Source organism: Protopterus annectens, chromosome 2.part0 (genome assembly GCF_019279795.1).
Source record: "Protopterus annectens isolate FY-2018-M chromosome 2.part0, PAN1.0, whole genome shotgun sequence".
Lineage (NCBI taxonomy): Eukaryota > Metazoa > Chordata > Ceratodontiformes > Protopteridae > Protopterus > Protopterus annectens.
In genome coordinates this window covers 484,631,704-484,654,603 of record NC_056728.1, presented here as the reverse complement: position 1 = coordinate 484,654,603, position 22,900 = coordinate 484,631,704, and the positions used below count along the sequence as shown (strand labels likewise).

The 22,900-nt window shown below is 38.5% G+C and overlaps 1 protein-coding gene across 2 annotated transcripts in view; it reads right to left on the bottom strand.

Moving 5' to 3' along the window:
- Positions 1-22,900, bottom strand: part of NTRK2 (neurotrophic receptor tyrosine kinase 2) — a 1,124,811-nt gene that overhangs the window by 911,404 nt on the left and 190,507 nt on the right. For both annotated transcript variants that reach the window (XM_044060895.1, XM_044060896.1), the window contains exon 6: positions 7,032-7,168. In XM_044060895.1, coding sequence (XP_043916830.1) covers positions 7,032-7,168 — 137 coding nt within the window. The remainder of the gene's footprint in view (positions 1-7,031; positions 7,169-22,900) is intronic.

Genomic DNA, 22,900 nt, shown 5'->3' with positions numbered 1-22,900 from the left:
TAAAGCTATGTTGGCATGGAGGTCATGGGTTTTATTGTTTATACTTCTGATATTTAGGTTCAGGAGAAGGACGTCAGATGGCTTTCTGTGGGATGCTATTTCTGAGAAGGAACAGTTATTAGGCAGGTTATTAGGTGTGGAGTTGGAGATATTTGGAACTGGGATAGGGTGGATGTCACCACTAATGGCTATTTTGAATAGGGCAGTATACAGAAGTTTTATAAATCTAATAAAGAGTCTGTCATATTTTAGGGATAATTTTTGTTTGTGTGTAGATGCTAACTGATAGTATGTTGGGTGAACTTAGATGGTTACTGAGGTGTTATGAGAAGAGTAATTAATGAGTGGGTTTGGGAGTGTCATGAGGATAGTGGTGCAGTGAAAGTGGTTGTGTGGGTCTACTATGTTGTTTTGGTAGGAAGTAAAGACAGCCAGGAGAGAGCAAGTAAAGAGTGTCAATTTGCATTGTAGTAGCATAGTTGTGTCAGTTGATGTATATAACTAGGAGGTGGGTGACGTGCTGTGGTTGGTAGGGGATAGGAATGCAGGAACTCTTGTGATTGGCTGGTTGTTTGATGGGAGAGAGTAGTGAATAGAATAAATGCAGAGGTGGTGGGGGTGGGTAGGAACAGGGGATAGGGAAGGGGAGCAGAGTGAGCATGGAGGGCGAACAGAGTGAGTTATACCCATTGACCAGTCCTGTCTGAGGTCAGAAAAATAATCACTAAGTTCTACCTTACTTTGTTATGCAAAGTTCCACAAATAGTGTATGACCCTTCGTTTTCAGGTAGAAGTGACTTGAGTCTGTGCAAGTAAGGTACAGAGGGACAAGACTAAGATAGTGTCAGTCCTCTATGGAAACCGGAAGGTAAGCCAGCTAATCAAGCGGCATAAGATCTAACAGAACAGCAAAAGAATGGTGGTTGTGGAGTGGGATGGGACTTAGCTCTGACCCGGTGATGTTCTGGAAACACTAGCAGGATATTTTACTTTAGCCTGTATAGACAATTGTTTTAGGGCACTACACGTACATTTACTTATACTTCTTTACTGGTAGCTTGAGAGGTCCTTGTCCACTGAGGTTATTTGCTGGATGTATTCTGAGGCTTAGACGGGAAGGGATGTTGAAGTAGTTGACAGGGATTATGTAAAACAAACAGGCATTTGCCAATCTTAAAAAAAAAAAAAACATTAGACAGTGTTAATTACAGGAGTCTAACAGTAATGTTCTATGAAATATGTGTCAAGTCTAATGCTAGAGGTAAAAGTAGGAAGAAGGGCTGCAACAGCGAGTAGAGATGAGAGTGAGCGGATGAGGTGGGAGGATAATGTACAAGTAAAAGAACTGAGAGGTTTTGGAAAAGGGCAGGCAGCAGGCTACGAAGACTCAGGCTACAAGGAAAGAGTTGTTACATGCACGTAGTAATAGTTGTGCTTTTAGTGTCTTTCTATCATTTAACAGCATTTGAAGGTTTATCTATACTGGATTTCTCACAATGTTTGAGTCTTCATTAGAAAGTAAACTGGTGAGTTCAGAAAAAATGTTGTATATACTTTATTCTTTATTTCTCAGTATTTGGTATTTGTTAACAGTTCTTAAATTTTACCTTTCACGTTCATATCGATCATTGCTTATAGAGGTGGAAAGAATCAAACCCTCTACTCCCGATCGCTGGAAGTAGTTTGCTAACAGCTCATATCCTTAATCCACTGTGCCAGCTGCCAGAGGCTTGCTATCTCTAATTACAAAAACATTCAAGTTGCCTTCTATTTGAGATATGACACTGTCCTCTGTTACACAGCAATCATCATTCTGATTTGTCTGCATTATGTTTTCACGTATATGTAGTATATATGTTTGGCACTTGCATATTTACTGTACTATGGCCCTTTGCATTTTTTGTAGATGAAACTGTTGTGACCTGAAAGTGTCCTTTGGATCAGTCTACCTGCCCTGTCATCAGGCATACCAATGAGCAAAAAACATAAAATTATATAAATATGAATGTAGATAACAGAAAATAATAGGCAGTTTATTGTAAAACCTGGCTTTGGGGTTGTGCAGAAGGATTACAAATAAAAAGAATAGAGGGGAGTTTAGTATTATGATAATAATAAAACAGGAGTAAAATACTACAAGAGAATCAATCAGTAAAAGCTGAAAGGAAATTGTGTAAGCAAACACTAATACATTTAAAAAAAAGTTTTATATTTTTTTTTTTTGCAACTCATTTTGCCTTCCCACAATGGCCAGTCAGCTGTACCCAGGTTCTATCATCACACCCCAGGTCTACCAGACTCAAGTTATTCTCCCAGAGGTTGCATATGACCATATCCTGGGCCGGAGAGGATACAGAGGATCCTTCTGCAGAGTTATGCTGCTGTTGGGTCTGCTTTTTCTTAATTCATATTATGTGCACATTTGAAATAAATAAAGATGATTTTTGAAAAGTTTGCTGAAGCAATAACAAGGGAAACAATTTTATAGTGTGACATTTGGATGCAAATTTCCACAAAGTTACTTAAATTATGGTAGAGTCACACCACTAATTTGCTTAATTATTTTATTCACTTTAAAGATCAAGCCACATTGCATCCATTATGCTTTCTTGCACCATCGTGTTCATTTCAGTAATTCTTCCTTTTTATTTCTTAAAAATCATTCCTCCTAACCTATTTTCTGATCAAAAATAAAAGCACATTTCAAGACTCTAGGAAAATGCAACTGCTTTCACTATTGCCATATAACATAACTTCTTCATACCCTCCTTCCCTCTGCAAACCTTACTCTGTCTCTTCTTTTGATTGGGATTCTTTCAGCACGCCAGCTCTGACTTCCACTCTGTATATAATATGGGTATATATCATGTTTACCCCGGGCTGAAACTGGAATCAGTCCAATGGGATCAGTGCTATACCCTACTTAACAAATTCAAAATAGAATAAGATAAATTCTTTCTGCAATCCATTCCCATATTGTGGAGAGTCTTGGCTACATTTTGATTGTCTTATGTACATACAAGTCATTTATGGTATAAGTCCCAACAGTGCCAAGCTATGAAAAATGGCATCAGTAGAACCTGACATCTTGTGATGTATCCAGACTATCATATTTAATTCTGATATCACATTTTCTACAAGACCATTCTTGTGAAAAATTTAAACAATACATCCCTAGGCTGAAGTTTTAAGCTTTGAATAGCTGTCTATGATTAAAAATTCTGTCTAGCTAATGTTTATAATATTTTAGACTACCATTGCAATATCTGACCCTGGATAATCTGGGCCACAGTCAGATTTATATCCCTGTGCACCACAAGGTTGGCTTGTTTGTAGATTTTCATTCACTTTTGCTGAGGATAGGCAGAAACAATCACACATTTGGTTGAAACTTTTCATATCCAGCACTCAATAATATTCATTCACATGCCATTTTTTTGCCTTTAGTTACATTTTCATACTGTGTGCCAGTTCATAGATTTAGGATAAGAGAAGAGGAAAAAATCAAGCAAAATGTATTTTATTGCAGAGTATCACAACTCTTGCCTGGGGGAGACAAGTTAGGGTGGGTTAATGAACTATGTGGAGCTTGATTTTGTCAACAGTGGCAGGGAAGGATTGAGTGGAAAATAATTAAGTAGCCCATGACCATTTTTCAGGAGATGTTAAGACAATGGACATTTGAAAACAAATTATGGATAATTTAAAAAAGTCTAGGACAAGCTATTGAAATCAAAAGCAATAAGAAACATGAAAATAAAACAGGAGTTGATGTCAGAAAGAGTACCATGTGAAATTATGGGAGACAAAAAAGCTGAACTCCACTATTAGTTTCTGTTTTAATGACGAGTGTTTAAGACACCATTTACTCTAACACGTGTGCTGCAAATGAAATCTGGACTTGAAACCATTAATCACTAGGATGTCACCAAAAAAAAATTCACAAACCCAATCCCCCGAATATGTAGAGAAGTTTTAATAACTGTAAGATGTATCTAGTGTTTTACTACATGTAATAACATGATATTCCAGGACTTAAGAAATTATGAAAGGCAACTTCAAAGCTTTTAGCAAACTGAAATAAATAATACGTTAACATTTTAGCATGTATTCACATATTATGTAAAGGGAGATTATTTGCACTTATATCTGAAGCTGCAAGACAAAACTTCAAAGCACAAGTAAATCTGAAAAAATATTAAAGACTCTAGTTATGGGAACAAATGTCAGCTTAGAAATAAACTTTTTATTTATGTTGTACATGTCGAGGGGGGGGCAGTGATCCTTTAGATTTTCAAAATGTGCTCATATTTGGGTTATGTAAAAATGGTCCAGTTAACATACAGTGGGTGTCACAAGTTACAGTTAGTACCAAAGAACATTTATATGTCTAAGTCCAGCAGTACTGTATTCTGGCAAACAGAGAAGGTCAAATTCTGTAGTCAGTCAAAATGCAGACAGACATTGGTGGAAAGATCTCTAGAACCCAACCTAAGCCCAAAGCTCTAGATAGGGCTTGCAGAAATGTGGATAAAAAGTAATGTTCCAAGGGAGAAAAACTAACTCAGAAAAAAGAAGAGAGAGCGAGAACAAAATGATGAATGAATGTCTGCTTTTCAAACTGTAAGTAAAGAGACCAATTGTGCATTTCTGTTTGAAAGGTTAATAACAGTAAGCCAAGATGTAAGCTTCTTGAAGCAAACAACAAGTCTACAAGAAAAGGTATGAGATCCAGGGGAAGATAAAGCAATAATTAAAGTTTAGCTGCAAGAACAAATTCACGGAATGCAAGAGCCAACAGACATAATAAGAAGACAGGGAGCAAAGATGGATGATCTTCAAAACACTAATATAAGATTCCCTTCAGCATAATTGGAATAGAAGAGAGGGTGAGCAACAGTGAAGTGGAGCAGAGTGTAAGACAGCAATTACATGAGAGACTTGTGATACCAGAAAGTCAGGAAACGCTTATAGAGATGATATACAGAGTGCAAACGTAGTTTTTGTATGTTTTCATTCATTTTCTGTAAAAAATAAATAAATAAATAATAAGGCAAGTAAAACGACTTAGTTACCCCATGGGCAGGGATATTCAGAAAGTTAGTACAAGATAACTCAGAAACCCTCTGTGGGAGAAGGAAAGTCATGCCGGAGGTATTACATGAGCTAAGAATGAATGGGACAGCTACATGATTGAAATACCCTGCAGCTATGAAAGTATGGCATTGAGGGGAATGTTTCAGGCTACACAATATGGAGAATATTCAGAAGTTTAAACAAGTGCATCACAGGTAACTAAACAACAAAGGAAATAAATATCTAAATTCCCTGCAAAACAGGGACTGGGAGAGCAACCTTAGGCAAGATTAGAAACTGTGATGGAGCTGCATGTCAGTAAAAGAGGCAAGCAGGAAATAAACAAGGGACAAAGACAACCACGTAGAGGTGAGAAAAGAAACAAGATGGTGCAGGGGAATGAGAAAGAAAGGACAGAAGAACAAGGAGCCTCTGCAAAAGGACAACCACAAACAGAAGTATACCAGATGAATGAAGGCTGAGTTAGCACAAAACACAATCCAACTGGTAAAAACAAGCTCGACCAGCATGGCTGACATGATGATGATGATGATGGCCTGAAGAAGTGACCTCTAGCCGTGAAAGCACTTACCTTTTACTTGTCTGTTTTTTTAGTGTTTCTCTATTAAAGATTTATACATGTTCAGACAGGGTGGCCAAGCTTGTTTTTACCTTGCCAAAAGGAGATTTAAGTATAAAAACAGAAAAAGAAGCAGAAGCAGAGGGACAAAGAAGATTAGAGGATGGTGCATAGACTTTTCAGGTGACTTGGAAATTAATTGCTTGTCAAGAAATGGGCAAAACAAGCTGGATTAATGCATTTATGATGGATGGAAAAGTCAAAGAACTGGAAAGCAGGAATATGGAATGAATGAAAGTGAATGCAGAAGAAAAAGAGCAAAATGTGATAGGAATAGAAACTGAAAGGCAGGTGACTCTCAGCAGGGCAGGAAGGATCTGTTAAGTAAAACAGATTCTTACCTTTGGAAATACATCTCAGGGAACACAACATCAAAACTTTACAAACAATGGGAGGAACAGAATTAGGGCAATGATGGATAATGCATTCAAGTGGGCATAAGAGCAGGCTTCCAAGGTAAGCACAATATTTTTACATAACTACTTAATGATGTACAATAAACTGTATTTAACATATGTTTAATATCACAGTCTAACAAGAAATGAGTAATTATTGCTGATGTAGCACCTGGGGGTCATGAAATGTAATGTATGGGGAAAATAGGGGAAATGTAATGTAAAGAATAACCTACAGACCAGTGTGAAAGAGGGTCAACCATCTCCACTTACTCTATATCAGCTTTCATTTTAAGAAACTTCATTTTCAGTGTTTTTATTTTTTGTTACAATTATACAAGCCCCATTGGACACAACTGCCTGTTTTTTGGGGTTTGTATGGAAGTTACTGTCTTCTTAATGAATTACTCAGCCATGCCATATGTGAAACTGAAGACCACATCAGAAAGGCATATTTTTGTGGCTCATTGGTTTATTCCATCATGCAGCACTGGTATCTAGGAAGGTTTGTAGAGATGGAATTAGTCATAGCACAGCGCTATGGCTACATGGCAACAGCAAACTAAATGGCCTTTAATGAGATCCAGATATCTAGCACCTATGATGAATATGAGACATTTACACATTTTTTCTTACTAACTAGAACTCTTGTTCTCTAATGTATTGCACTGAAGACTATATAATTTCTAATCTTGTTAATACAGCACTTCTTAAAACTGCCACATTAAATTAAGGAAAGGGTAAGTCAAACTTGAACATAAACAGCAAGCATTAAAACCAATAAACATTTCTGATACTCATAACATATAAACCAGAAACTGACATGAAATGCTGGAAGCATGTGTTTTGTAGAATTACATTATGCATCTTAAATCAGCATTCTTAAAAATATAAATATTGCGCCTTGTATGAAATCGTACCATATACTCTGTGGTGAGGCTGTTGAAGTTCCAGGACACATTTGGAGGTGGAGCACCACTAAAGTAACAATACAAGGCGTCATCTTTTCCTCCAACAACACTGAGGTTTGTTGGGCTGATTCTGACTTCAGGTACACCTGGCAAAAAATAAAAACAGAGAAGAAAATGAAGAGAATAACTTAAGCAAGCAATAACAAACACACTCGTCGAAGACAAGCTTTCTGACTACTCAGGTCTTAGAATGTTCTGAAGAAATCTATGAATACCACACCCACAAAAAAAGCATAACAGGGCACAATAAAGTTTTATATTTTTATATTAAGAATACAATAAATAATATATACTGCAATAAATAATAAACGCTGCAATGAAAACAAAGATACATTAGGAATTAAAAACATTAGTGAAAGACTACGAAAAAGAAAGAGATGTTTCTCTTAAATGTTCAGCATGTCCAAACATCACTAGCATGTGTAGAAGGTAACACATTGAAAATGGGCATGTAGCTTTTTAATTCAAGGTTTCTTTGATGCTGTGTTTTGTGACTTTGTTTTTGCTTTTGGCTGTCTGTTAAGACAAGAGCAACTGCAGAGTATTTTTCATACAGCATTTTTTTGTAGTAAAGCAGTACTCTTGCGACTTAGAATAACTGTACAAAACTTGAAAAGAAAAAAAGCTGCGTGTACTCTTTTCATCTGTGTCAAGTGTTCTGCCAACATGTACCTAAACGTCACGAGTCCTTGGCTTGTACAAACAGTAAGGGTAATTTTAGTACTGTAAGAAATGTATTATAACTTTTGTTCACAGCTGTATTCTTCTCTGCAAAATTCTAAGCTAGTGAGAATACAAAACACATAATGCATAATATATAATAACATGCATCATATAGTATCAATGTGTGGCTTTATATAAGAAGTAAATTGGAATGCTTTCTGCTTTTGATGAAACACCTGTGCAGAGAGAACAATAATATTATGAGACTTGTAAAAAAAGCAGGTGGGATTGTTTTGATGATGAAGCTTTTTCTTTGTTTTTTTTTTTTTTTTTAATGTCTCATAAAGGCCACAGTGAAACTGAAAGCAATTGTTTCAGTAAGAATAAATGGCCAAAGCAGGCTGTGGTTATAGATCATACAAAGGAGAGAGAAATGGACATATGATTCAGTGAAAAGGAAGATGATAAATAGCTTACAGCTAAACTGTAACTGAAATGTAGTTTGAAATATGGGTTAATAGGAAAATGTATTCATGTGCACATATACACGCATATATGCACCTACTGGAATAAAGAAATGAGAAAATAATGCAGTGTAATAAAAATATAGGAACAAAGGGATACCTAATCAGGTTACTATAAGTGCAAACTACCTGTCTCTAAGATGACCCAAGAAACAAGTTGTATGCTACTGTATGCTTACAGTTTTTGGAAAATATGCTACGGAAATAGGATGTATCTGGCTTTACTAGACTGGCTGATAAAAAAACATACATTTTAAACTAAGCAGTAGGTAATACTGCTTTCTCTCGGTGACAGTTACAATGTAAGGTACTGGAAGTGCATGCTGGGAGATTTTTCACAGTGTCTGCATGGTCAACACATCTGCACTGTGAACTTCTGGCAACAATATATTTGAACTGAAATATGCATATGTGAAGGCTGCCATCCTAGATAGATAGAATTTTGTAGATAATTATATGCCATTTGTAAACATTACTATAATTCACAGGCTTGGTTTACAAATGTAAATAGAACTGTATGCTATGATCAAACTATATGGTGTACTGAGCTTCAAAAATGTAAGCACAGTGCACCCTGCTGGAAGAAAGCTGATAAGAAAGCTGATAAGTCAAGCACTATATGACTGTTTGATCTTGAGCACGGAGCCAGGATGTTTGGGCCATGAAATTATCTCTATTGTCTTGATTTAAGAGATAATTACTAAGATTTTACATGTATAATGTCTTTTATTGCTGTGGCTTCCTGGCCAGGTTCAGCTTACTAAGAAATGTACATTTTGAGTTTCTGTTATCCTGGAAACTAAAGGAGTGATATAAATGATGTAATGTGAAATGATTCAGCAGTACAGGATGTTTATCAATTTAAAACTTTCTCAGAGAGAACGAGAAAGCATTTTGGATTTTGTCTGAAGAACATCCACTCACCAGCACTTTCTTGCTCTGTATGTAAGTAGAATCTTAGATTTTAGTAGTTCTCTTAGGGATAGATAGAAATAGTAGCTGTTTTCTATACTTATGTCAGGCTATCCGACAATATTATTTTAAAAGTTTCCTGTGATCTCTGAACTCTGTAATGACATTGCATTGAAGTAATAAATTTGTCTGGTGTTTTTATTATTTATTATTAAATATTTTAAACCTTTCAACTGTGGCTGTTTTGTGTAAAGGTTATTTAAGACATTGCATGTCTTCAGTGATACTGTCCAAGCCACTCCAATAACTTTAGCCCTGAGTCACACTTACTATTTGGATAATAGTAATATTACACAGTGAAATTGGATACCCTTTGGGAAGGCCTTATTAGTAGCTGATAAGAGTAGTTATTGGCAGTGATTACTACCTTATAGCCTGGCAGGAGGGGGCATAGCTCTAGAACCTGTGCCAGCCTTCCCCAGAGTGTCTTTTTGTTTGTATATAAACCAAATCTCACAATGTGTGTGTGTCAGCTACTTGGGCAGGGACACAAAGCACTGGTTGGACAGAGAGAGTACTGGAGGTTTTGCCTTGGCTACACAGCTGGGATCTAAACCCTATAGCTGTGCCAGTGGAGAGTATTATTGGGGATCTGGAGAGAAAGGGAGAAACCAGCCCCAGCTGAGAGTGATCTCTGTGTGCTCTTAAGGGAAATTGGAATTTACTGTGTATGTACTTGTTATCCTTCCCAATGTGGATGCCCCTCACTGGTGCTAGTGGTAAGGATTGAGGCTCCTTGATTATTGGGCCAGTGCACGGGCATCACATCATAAATCAACTGACACTGGGACTGAAATAATGTTACATTATATTATAGTAAATTACATTACATTATATATCTGGGATGGCTGAACAAGAGGTAGCTATGCAGTCTGATCTATTTGTGTAGTCACTAACTTTACCTTGACACCATCACGCTCCTTATGTTAACCTACAACACATCCCAAGCCTTGTTGAAGGACTGCGTCGTCCTGGATTCCATTATTTGTTCTATTTTTTAACTAGTGTTCAGTTAATGAGTAAGTGCTTCCTAATGTCTATGTTAACCTTTTTACACTTAATCAGGTAGTCTGTGCCCTTCTCTGACTTGCCCCTTAAAGTATATGCACTCACATTGCCCTTAAGTGCCTGTTTTTTTTACTATATTTTGCAGCCTTTGTCTGATGACTATCAATCTTCACTTCCCTGGGCACTGTTATACAGGCATCCATCTGAAACGTTTTGGGTTGGTGCCAACCAAATGTACAGATTTTCCCAGAATGTCCAGATTTTGGCCCCACATTTGTGGTCCATTTTTCATAAAATTCTGGTTTTCTGGCAAATTAGTGGTAAATTATTAAATGTTGAAGTTAGAAAATAATGACAGATATTTGTGTTTCAGACTTCAGAAAATTCTTGCTAATGCAAAACCTGTTTCAACGTTTGTAAGAGCAATAGTTAAAAGTTGTCCCTAGTTTTGGGCCTTTGTCCCACTTTTATTTATGGCTTTGTCCAGATTTCTTGCTCTAAGAGGTTGAGAGGTATGATTGGTACCTAGCACGTGCTCCAGGTTGCTGACAGGCACACCTGCTACACTAAGGGATATTCTATGCCCTCCAGGCATGTCTACAGTCCCAAACATGTGTCTTTAAGAACTGCTGCCAACACGTTGGAATACCAGACTCATTTCCCCTGGTCCTGTGGCCACTGTTGTCATGCAGGCTTTTGCTCACAAGGGAACAAATTGAATAGGACCACCATTCCATCCCCAACCAGGATGGATGAGCCATTGTAAACCACTCACTCTTACTCTCCTCTTCCAGCACATGAACCACTAGCTGACCTAAGCTTGTGTGGATCATAATCAGGGCTTTATTCCACTACACAGCAGATCTGAGCCTTTTAAGTATCTTTTGCACCAACATCACCTCATCCCTTTTTTTTGCCTGCTCATAGCTAAGAAGAGAATTATCTTCTGCACCTGTTTTTCACTTCCCTTTGTCTTCCATTCTATTTATTTTCCTGGTGACCTTTCTTTGTAGCTTCTTAACTAGCTTGATATACTTTAACCTGCCTGAGGATTGGAAATGAATGCAGTTCTCCAACAGGGACCTGCCCATGGATCAGTGCAGGGTTAGCATAGCTCCTCCTTTCTGTAGTCCGGTCCCCTATGGATTCACTTAAGACTACACCTCCCCTGACCTTAATACGGCAACAAGCATCACTAAGCATACCTGTCAACTGTCCAGATTTTTGCAGAATGTCCAGATTTTTGCTTCATATTTTAGTCTGTTCCCCATAAATTTGTGGTTTTCTGGCAAATCTCTGAGGATTGAAGTCACTAATTAATGGCACACATTTGAGGTTTTGACTTTATATCCTTCAGAAAATGCATGCTAACACAAAACCTGTTTTTCTATCTCTTTTTCAAGTTTATAAGAGCAATATTTAAAATCTGTCTCTATTTTTGACGTCTATCCCACAATTATTTCAGAGTTTGTCTAGATTTCTTGTGCTAAGAGATTAAGAGGTATGTCACTAAGGAATTCCATAGCCATTTAGAAAAATGCATAGAGCTAACTCTCCTACCAGAACCAGGTATCATAGTTCAAAAACAAATGATCTTGGTGTTCCACTACCATAAATAAACTATATAACAAAAAAAGAAAACTACATACTATATTATATCCAAACCCATCTTCTCAAGGATAATATCAAAATAATAATAAAAAAAAATAAAATAAGGAACAATGTCAGAAAGTGCTACCCATGACAAAAAAAACTTCCTCCTTGGGGCCTAGCAATATACCTGATTGCTTAATTAATAGTGTTAAACATGCCTTTGCAGACACACTCCTTAAAAAGCTTGACCTAAGTTTAGCTGTTGTTTTTGTCCCAGTTGAGTGGCACACTGTATGGGGGTTGATCCACCCTCATAAGTGTGGCCTCAGCCTTAAAAGAATCATCTGCAAATCTTTGGACCATATAACTAATCTCATTAAATGCAGCTTCACTAATGTTATTACACTTGATGGGTCTGATGAATGCCGAATACAGTGGAACAATGGCTTTTTTGGACTTAGATGCCATAACTTTGTTTATATGTTGTGCAACATAGAATGATTTCCACACTACTGTAGACACATGATGGTCAAAGGCTAAATTACTATCTATATGTATCCCTATGTCCCTAACTATTGGGTTAACGCTAAGGGATGTGTTGTCAATATGATAGTTACTAGGGATGGATGACTTCCCAAAGGATACTGTTATGCATTTCTTGGCATTTATTTTTAGTCTATGCCTCGACACCAGTTTTTTGTCTGTTTCAGCCCCTCCTGGAGAACATTTGTGTCAGTATGGGATGCAATAGCAGCTCCTAATTTGCAATCATCTGCAAATGTAGTCATCCAGAGACCACTGACATTGGCCTTGACTTCTGAGAAGTAAATGTCAAAAAAGAGCAGTCCAAGGACTGATCCCTGAGGGACTCCACTTGTGACTGGCCTCTTTGCTGAGGTGGACTCACTAATTCTAACTTCCTGGGTCCTGTCTGTGAGCCAGTTGGCTATCCACTGGGTGACAAAAGAGTTTGTACCTAACCTCTTGAGTTTGTCAACAATGCCTGAGTGGGGTATTGTGTCAAATGTCTTGGCCAGGTCAAGGTAAGTAGTATGAATAATTTTCCCCCTCATCCATTGCTTTGGTTACCTTCTCAAAGAAGTCATCCAGGTTGAGTAGGCATGATCTGCCCTTGACGAAACCAAACTGGGTTGGGTCCAGTGTCTGGAGATTTACTAAATCTCTGTCAATCATCTCCATGATAATTCTTTCCATGACTTTACATATAAGACTAGTGAGACTTATGGGTCTGATGTTTCCAGGGTCTGTAGATGGCCCACCTTTTTGCAGAGGGTTGACTGGTGTCATTCTTCATTCATGAAGCACAAAGCCTTTTTGGAGGCTACAATTAAATAGTAATTTTTTGAGGCCCTAACAGGTCATGGTTCATGGTCTTTAGAAGGCATCCTGGGATATTGTCTGGGTCCATTGATGCACTGTTCTTGGTCTTAGAGAGAGACCATTAAGGACCTGTTCCATAGTGATAGTAGGGGGGGGTTATATTTGATGGTATTTCCTGAGGGAAGGTTGAGGGGGAGAGAAAGGTAAAGTTGGAGCTCAATTTATCAGCAAGGAGGCTTGCTATAGCTTCTGGCTCAGTATAGGTGGCTCCATTTACAATGAGTTCCGCATACAATTGTGTATTGCCTTTGAGGTTGTGGACATAGCAAAAGAATGCTTTGTGGATGTACTTAGCCTGGGACACCAAACATACCTCAAATTTGACTTTGGTATACTTTATTTGTCCTCTGATTTGTTTGTTTAGTTTGATGAGAGTGCTTTTATCCTGCTGGATGCTGCACCTCCTAATTTTTGCCATGATTTTCTTCCTTCTGTTATACAGCCTATTGAGTTTGTGATTCCACCAGAGTGGCTTGTTTTTTGAGTTAGTTCTGTACTTCTTCCTTGTGGGTACAGCTGCCTCTATGCAGCTATTAACATGCTTGTACAGTGTTCATATTAACAGTTCTACATAGGCAGCAGTGTTCTCTGGGCTTATGGAGGCTTGAAATTTTGCCAGGTTATCCGTTAATAGCAGGAAGTTAGCATTATAGTAGTTTCTGAATATTCCAGGTTTAACTGGGGGTCCAGGTTTTATTTTACTTCAAAGGAGACCATGTTATGATCTGACCTTACAAGAGAAGAAATTACAATAGGGGGTGTGCAGCACTCTACCATATTAGTGAGGATCAGATCCAGTATGGTTGCACCCCTGGTTGGCGTATTGACTATCTGGTCCAAGGAGTTTGTGTTTACAAAATCCAGGAATCTCTATGCATGCACATTTGCTGTCGTATAGGATTCCTGGTTAATAGTGGGGTAATTAAAGTCACCCATGAATATGGTATTGGCTTGGATGGCTAGTGTTTCTAATAAGTTTAAAACATGGTATGGGTTTTCTGGGTCATAAAAGGGGACCTATAGCTTGCAAGGAAGTGGTATTGGATTTTGCCTATGGTGATTTGAACATGGAGCAGCTCAAATGCATTGTCCTGTTTGACCAGCCTTGAAGTATATTTATTTCTGATGTAAACAGAGACACCTCCAACTTTAGACCCTGCCTGTGATGTAGCTGGTCTAAATGTGTGGAAGGCCTTATAACCTTGTACTTTGGTGTGCTCTCTGCAGCTTTAAACCACGTCTCAGTGACTGCACAGATGTCAGCATTCTCTAGGGTGAAGAGAGCTTCTAGGAAGTGGAGTTTTTTTTAGATTCCCAGCATTGAGCAGTAACATGTTTAGATTTTCTTGATTTTGATTTGCTATGTCAGAAGTATTTTCAGTTTGGCATTGCCTAAAAAAGGTACTATGGGGGAAGAAAATGTTTTAGCTAATATTCAAAATCATAGGATGATAGGAAGTTATTTGGCTAATGGCCCTAGGGCCCTTACAAGCCAAGTTCTCCCCTTGTTTCCACAATCAGCACCTATTGCCCCTGTCCAAGAGAGACACAGGTAGAACCCCCAGGGTGAATTTACGGTTACCTATTCAATTGTCCAGTTTGCTCTTGAAGAGGACCAAAGAGGTGCTCTGTTTGACATGAATTGGGAGTCTGTTCCACAGGTCCAGTAACCTCTGGGAGACAAATATGTCCCTCCAGCAGATTCTATTAATGTCACATGCCAGGTTAAGGACTTTAGAGTGAGTAACCTGTGAGCCATTGGACTTAAGGATATGCAGCATTTCTGATAAAGCAGAGTCAGAGATTGCCTTATATGCAAGGCAGAGATTGGTTCTGAGTAGTCTGTATGAAATGGAGTAAAGTGACAGTGATTTCAGCTGATCCACATAGGGCAGACGATGAAGACCTTGAATTCTCTTTGTGAGGAACTTTTTTTGTCTCTCCAATTGCTGCAAGTGCCTTGAAAGGTTCATACCAAAAGGGGCATTGTACTCAATTATGGGTCTGATGAGGGAAGAGTACAGAGAGGTTATAATTTTTTTTTTTCTGGAGGCAATGCCCTTACTTATGAGATGAGCAATACAGAATATTCTTCTTACCACTGTGGAGACACGGTAGCAAGGTTGCTCTCAAAATGTGTGCCCAGGTCTCTCACCATTGAGTGCGTGCTTGGGGTGTTTCTATTGATGTGGTAGTTAGTCACTGAAAGGGATGATAATCCATTTTTTGCATTGAGTTTAAGGCTGTGACTTTGGCACCAATCATTTGTTTGTGTAAGACCCTCTTGTCAGATGTTTTACATTGTTTGGGGATTCTATGACTACTCCCAGTTTGCAGTCATCAAACTTATAGATTCCAAACAACAGAGGCCCCAGAACTGATCCCTGTGGAGCAACACTCATTACAGGTCTGCTGTTGGAGGTGGATTCCCCTATTTTGAGTGTATGGGTTCTATTGGTGAACCAGTTAGCAACCCAATTATATAAGGGTCGATACCTAGCTGGTAAGTTTGTCAATAATGCTTGAATGGAGAATAGTGTCAAAAGACTTGGCCAAGTCCAGGTAGACTGTTTGAACAGTTTTCCCATCATCCAGGAGTCTGGTAACTGTCCTGAAGAAGTCCACCAGGTTTAACAGGTATAATCCCCCTTTGGCAAATCCAACCTGAGTATGGTCAAGTTTTTGGAGATTACCTATATCTTTGCTGATAATGTCCATGATGATTCGCCCCATGGCCTTGCATATAAGGCTAGTCAGGCAACTAGGTCTATACTTCCTGGGGAGAGACTGGACACTCTGGGCTGCCAGTCTCTAGTACTTACCTTGCTCATGTTAATTCACTGAATACTGGCTTTATCCAAACAGGATCATGTCAGAACCCTTTTAGGATAAAGAAAGTACTTGGAGAATGAATTATTTTTTTTCTATTCAGTTTCCTCCAACCAGTAGCAGCTATTGCCAGGGCCCCACACAGTCAAAAGTGATTAGGGTGCCCTCCACAGCCATTGGTATTTTGCATGCTAAAAGCTGTCTATGACGTTAGTTCTAGTGGAGATAATGCCCACTAGTGGGATTTAACTAAGTTAAGGGCACTATGTCTGTGATAAAATAGTTCATGAAATTATGAAGCCTGATAACTGACAAAACACTGTTACCATAAACAGAGATAATTGTTTACATTTAAAGAAGTAGTATATATCCATAGGACTCTTCATACTACGAGTTACTACCCTGGTTTATTATGGACACAAGACTTCTGTAGCAGGTTTTACTGGTTTGATAAATATGTAACAAAATAACAATAGAAGGCAACTTGTTGTGGTTGGGGGCCTCCAGGAGCAGGGTGCCTCCCAGTGACTGCAGGATTCACTGGTACTTAAAACCAGATATCCCTAAATATAATTTTAATATAGAGGATTATGAGTGGGTTGGAGATAGTAGCCAGTTTATTATGTGATCCAGTCATAGATGCCAAGAAATTCACCTCAAGAACAAAGCTTGAGAATTGAATCTTGCCATCCACATTGAGAAAACATAATTAAGAGTTACGATTTGTCGGCCCTCTTATAATTCTTTGTAGTATATGGTGATTCATCTTCTCCATGTGCTACAAACTTGTCAAAAGTTAGATATGAAAAAAATGTGATGTGTTATTCATAGGTTCACAGGTTCATAGGAATATACTAGGGCCCTTATACGTCTACCCATGCAACCCAAATGTGACCCACAAATATGATTTATATAGGGATAATTGACTGACGGCCCCTGCCCATCAGAGATTTAGGTGCCAAACAGGGGGTGAATTTCCAGTTACCCATCCATTGGTACAAGTTGTGCTTAATTAGGGATAAGGAGGAATTCTGCCACACATGGAGGGCGGTGTCTGTTCCAGAGAACTGGAATTCTCTGAGAAACATATCTGGCTCTCCAACCTGTCCTATTCATTTTGCAAGCAAAGTTTAGGTCTTTTAATCTAGTAGTTCTAATGTTGTTTGTTTTGTGGGTGTGCAAAAGGTTCATCAAAACAGGGGCCAGGAATGCCTTGTATGCCAGGCAAAGATTATCTCTCAGAAGTCTGTATGATACTGAGAAAGGAGACAGTGCTTTGAGGCAATCAGCAAAGGACATTGTGTTTATTCCCTGTATTCTTTTTGTAATGAACCTTTGTGGACATTTAAGTTGCTGCATGTGTCTGGACAGGTACATACTGAAGTGGGCTTTATACTCAATGCTGGGTCTGATGAGGGCCAAGTACAGTAGTATTGTTGACCTCCCAGGACCTAGATGCTAAGCCCTTGACTATAAGTTAAGCAGCTTTGAAAATTTGTCTGTCTTACTATCTTGAACAAATATTGGTCAAAGGCAAAGTTACTATCTGTATGGGTTTCCAGATCCCTGACTAGGGAATCAACTTTTGAGGGTTTTTTATTTATGATGTAGTTACCTGGGGTGGCAGACTTCCAAAATGTACTAAAAAGTATTTCTTGGTACTGAATTTTTACTCTTGGCTTTGGCACCAAACATTTTTCTGTGTTATACCTTCCTGAAAGGTGTTCTCATCTTGAAGGATTCAGTGACTGCTCCCAGCTTGCAATCATCTGCAAACTTGGTTAGCCAGAGGCCTTTGGCCTTGGCTTTAACATCTGAGAAGTAAATGCCAAAGAGGCATGGGCCTAGCACAGAGCCCTGGGGGACTCCACTGGTGACCGGCCTCTTTGTGAATGTGGTCTCTCCAATTCTAACCACCTACATCATATTAGTGAGCCAGCTAGCTAACCACTGTGTTACAAAGGAGTTTATACCTAGTTCTGTAAGTTTTCTGGCAATGCCTGAGTAAGGTATTATATCAAATGCTTTAGCCAGATCTAGATAGGCAGTATGAACCATTTTCCTGTCATCCATTGCCTTAGTGATCTTTTCAAAGAAGTCCACCACATTCAGTAAGCATGACCTTCCTTTGACAAAGCCAAACTGGGATGGATTCAGTGTATGGGGAGTCTCTTATGTCTTTATTGATTGTTTCCATGATACTTCTTCCAGTGGCTTTGCAAATAAGATTAGTCAGACTAATGCGTCTGTAGTTTCCACTACCTGTTGAAAGTTCTCCTTTATGAAGAGGAACAAATATCACAGTTTTCCATTCATGTGGCACAAAGCCTGTTTTAAAATTACAGTTAAATAATGACTCCAGGAGTCCTGATAAGTCATATTTTAGACTGTTCAGGAGGCATCCTGGGATGTTATCAGGGCACATTGAGGGCTTGTTATTGGTTTGAGAGAGTTTAACGAGTATATGCTCCTTAGTTAAAGTTGGAGGATTATATTTGAGGGCATTTTTGGGCTGATGATTGGGGCTGAGAGGGAAGTAAAGTTGGAAATGAATTTGTCCACTGACAGGTTCACTGTATCACCAGGCTTAGTGAATATGGCACTATAGACCACCAGTTCAGCAAATTGCTTTGTGCTCCCCTTGAGGTTTGTGATAAAACTGTAGAAGTCTTTCACCTGGAAGAATATCTTAACCTCAAATTTGGTTTTGCTTGATCTAATTAGACCTTTTAGTTACCTATTTAGTTTGATAAGAGAGTTCTTATCTTTATGAAAATTACCTTTCCTGATTTTTCCATATTATTTTTCCTTTTGTTGTGTATCTTGTTTCTTTTGGGATGTTGCCAGGGCAGTTTGTTTCTTAGGAAAGTCCGGGGCTTACTTCTGCTAGGTAGAACAGCTTGTATGCAGCCATTGACAAGGCTGTACAAAGTTTCTAGAGCATTTCAGTATAGGCTGTTGTGTTCTCAGAGTTTGTAGAGGCATTGAATTTTGACAAAACATTACTTAAAAAAGTAATTTGCCTTAGAATCATTCCTAACTGTTACTGGTTTTAATGGGATTACTGAGTTAATTTTGATTTTGCAGGAGACAGCTTTATGGTTGGGCCATACCGGGGGGGGGGGGGTGAGACATTGGGGGGGGTGCAGTGTTCTCCAATATTTGTGAGTACGAGGTCCAGTATGTTGCAGCCTCTAGTTGGCATATTCACTATTTGGACAAAGGGTGTTTATATTTACGAAGTCTGGGAATCTCTGCACCTGTAGATTTTAGGCCATGTAGAATTCCCACTCTATGAAGGGGTAAGTAAAGTCTCCCATGAGTAAGGTGTTAGGTTGGATGGTAAATGTTTCCAGAAGGTTCAAGTATGCATTGTGAGCTTCTTGGAACATTGAGGGTGACCTATAGCTAGGTAGGATATGGTACAGAGTTTTTTTCTGTGATGATCTGCATGTGGAAGAACTCCAGCACTTCATCCTGCTTGACCGCCCCCTAGAGGTATGCTTGTTATTGATGTAAATTGTGACACCTCCTCCTTTATCTCTTGTCTATTTAGCTACTGGTCTGAAAGTGTGGAAGGCTCTGAAACCTTGCACTGTCGGGGTACTTTCTGCCACTTTGTCTCTGTAACTGCACAGATGTCTATATTCACGAGTGTGAGGAGTGCTTGGAGGAGTGTAGTGTTTTCTTTAGGCTCCTGACATTGAGCAGTAACACCTTAAGGTTCAGTTGAGTTGATTTTTCTATGTCAGTAAGTTTTTCAAATAATTTGGCATTGCCTAAAAAAGGCACTATGAGGGTGGACACATTTTGTAGACAGTATTTGAAAGCCTAGAGGGTAAAGGTGCAGACCATCCTTGGCAAAGCAACATAGTCTGTTAACCATGCCCCCACAAAGCTGACAAATATTAGATTCCCTTAGAATAATACCAGGAAGACAGGCAGTTACTTAAATCAATCATTGTTTGCTCATATTGCGGCATCATCCTCGGTGATGGTAATATGCTGCTCAATAATAGGCTACTACCACCCTAAGACACACATTCTGAAAGTTCCATAATGTCTCTCTTCATATAGCACATCTCAGCTCATTTATACCTACATGGGCTATGATGGAATCATACTCATATATGTGATGTAATGACTTGAGTGCAGGTGTGATTTGGTGGATCCTGGCTCCAGATAAGCAACTAACCCTCATCAGTCATCAGTATATCATATAATGGAGTCCCCTGTGATGATAGTCCTGGGAAGTGCATTTGCTTGCCTTAGATGCTTTGTGTTTGGGGCTCCACTGAGAGTGACAGTATGTGTGGTATAAGGTGCTGTTTTTTCCTGGGTGGCTTTAGGCTTTAGGCTTGCTGAGGTATAGCTTTAACAGCAGGTAGTCAAAGTGATTTTTGTTGTTTATGAAGATTGCTTTCAAGTGCTTCAGCATATGTTAGTCAATGTGCGTGTTGTGAACTATGTGAGGTGAGTAATGCGCGCATCATTTCAACAACCTGATGATTGCTGATATGAGAGAGTTTAGCCTCCAGAGTCACTGTGTAAGTACACCTCTTGCATTCTGCATCTGCTTATTTAACAATTAACGGGGTATCAGTAAACATGAGACAACTGCTGCATTGTCTCAAAATGCCTATATCAACCGAGCTGGCAACAGAGAAGTTAGGAAATTGCATATCCATACTGCCCAGTCACTTGATCAGTGAGTTACAAGGAGATGGTGTATTGAAGTTAGAAGGCTAGTAAGGGTCCTTTGTTGGTACAGTGTAATAAGGGTACCTTATTGGGACAGATTATGCTAAAGAGCACAGTGATACTAACTTTAAAAGGTATTGCCACTCAATGCCCAACTAGCTGCTCTAAGATTGTTGGGACACAAGGTATTTGCTCTTTATTGCTGCTTTACAAGGTACAGTTTTATGGACCATTGTACAGGGAAAATGAGCTTTTATGTGTTTGCTACTGTACAGATCACTGCTAACCCTTGCAAATATGCAAAATTTATAGCAGCACAGAAACAATTTTAGCAATGTGGGGGGGGGGGGGTGTGATGTCCCAGTTAGCCTTAGGGAACCAATTTAATTCAAAATACGTTATGTAATTTGTGACTTCGAAGATGGCTGCACACTGATTGACAGCTTAGCTTCAGGTCTCCCAGTGTGAAAACAGAAGATAAGATGCAACAGCCAGTAATATTATCAGCTTGAGTAAAATTCAGTTATTAAGCCTGTAAGTATACTGCTTGGATGTCTGCAAAGAAAAAATTAAGAGAGCCTGAAAGAAAATCAACTAGAAAAGAAAAATAAAACATTGACTGGGAAGAATCCTGCAGCTGTTCAGCAAAAAGCAGCTTAAGCTCCAGATTTGCTGTAAGACATGGCTTCCAGTACTCAATAGGAAAAATATGTCAAATGTTCTCTGAACAAATTGAAATAAATGGAGTATGTAAACTTAAATAACAAAAGACTAGAAAAAATGGAAGAAGCTTTAAACAGATATTCAGATGAGCTTATACAACTGCAAAAATCAAGGTTGAAATGAAAAAAGGCTGGCTGAGTATGAGACTGCTCAATAAGAGATGCTTCAAAAATGGTAGAATTAGAGGACAGAGCACACAGGGAAAGTACAAGATTTTCTGCTGTACCTATGAAACTAAAAGAAACAGATTGTAATAATTTTATGAAGGCACAAATAAGCAACTGGACTGGTATTAATTGAAAGGGCACACTGTGTATGCTCCATATCTGGCCAAGAGAAAGCATCCAAGACCATTATTAGTAAAGCTCTAAATTTACTAGCAGAGTTTATCTTGACAAGACTATGGCAAAATGGCAAAGTATTAAAAGTTGGAGACAGTAGAGTGTTTGTGAAAAATGATTAATCACTATAAATTAGGCAGAAAAGAAACAACTTTATTCCAGTAATCAGGGAATATCTTGAAGCAAATGTGAGATTCAAGTTGTATCCAGCTCAATTCAGATTTTTTTTTTCCTAGAGGATCAAAGTAATTTTCTGATGCAGATCAGGCTAAGGAAGAAATATAAAAGTTTGTCCAACAAACATTGTACCATCAAGCAGAAGGGGACTCTGCTTCTCATTCTTCTGACAATAAAGCACATGGAGAGACTTTGGTGGTGAAACCTTTTCTATTGTTCCCAAGGAAAATGTTCAAGAGGCAGAGTTAACTAGAAGAATAGAGTACTGTGGAATTGAACTGGAATCTAGGATTGGGAATTGATGATGAACAGGAAAAAATAGCAACAAGGACATTAGTAAATAAATGTGAGACCGCAAAGCATCAGTCACATTTATGAAATACAGCTGTATTAGACTAAGTTGAAAGACTGGGCTTTCATTGACTTTGTTAAACTTATGGGGAACTGAAAAGCATTTGCCTTAACTTGTGTAATTTATGTTTGGAAGAATGCTGAGTGGAGGGGAAGAGGAAGGAAAAAAGTAACTGTAAGTGAAATAATTTCTGCTCTTAACAGCATTTCTATGAAACTTTTCACAATATAAATTGCATATTTTATAGTAAAGTATTTCTAGTTCTTCTTTTAAGTGATAAAGTAAACAGATGCTCTTTTTTCTTCTTCCTCTTCTCTTTCTTTCTTCTTTTTGGCATTAACAAATGTAGGCATTACAGTGCAAAAAGAAAAGAAAAGCTGGACAAAAGTGTGATAAGTTAATAGGCTGTAATCTTGGGTTGTTGATGTGAAGGGTGGGGTGTAAAAGTATAGAAATCATACATAATATGGGTATATATTATATATTCGAAGCTTTAAAATTTCAAACCTCATATATTTGACAACATATGAGCAA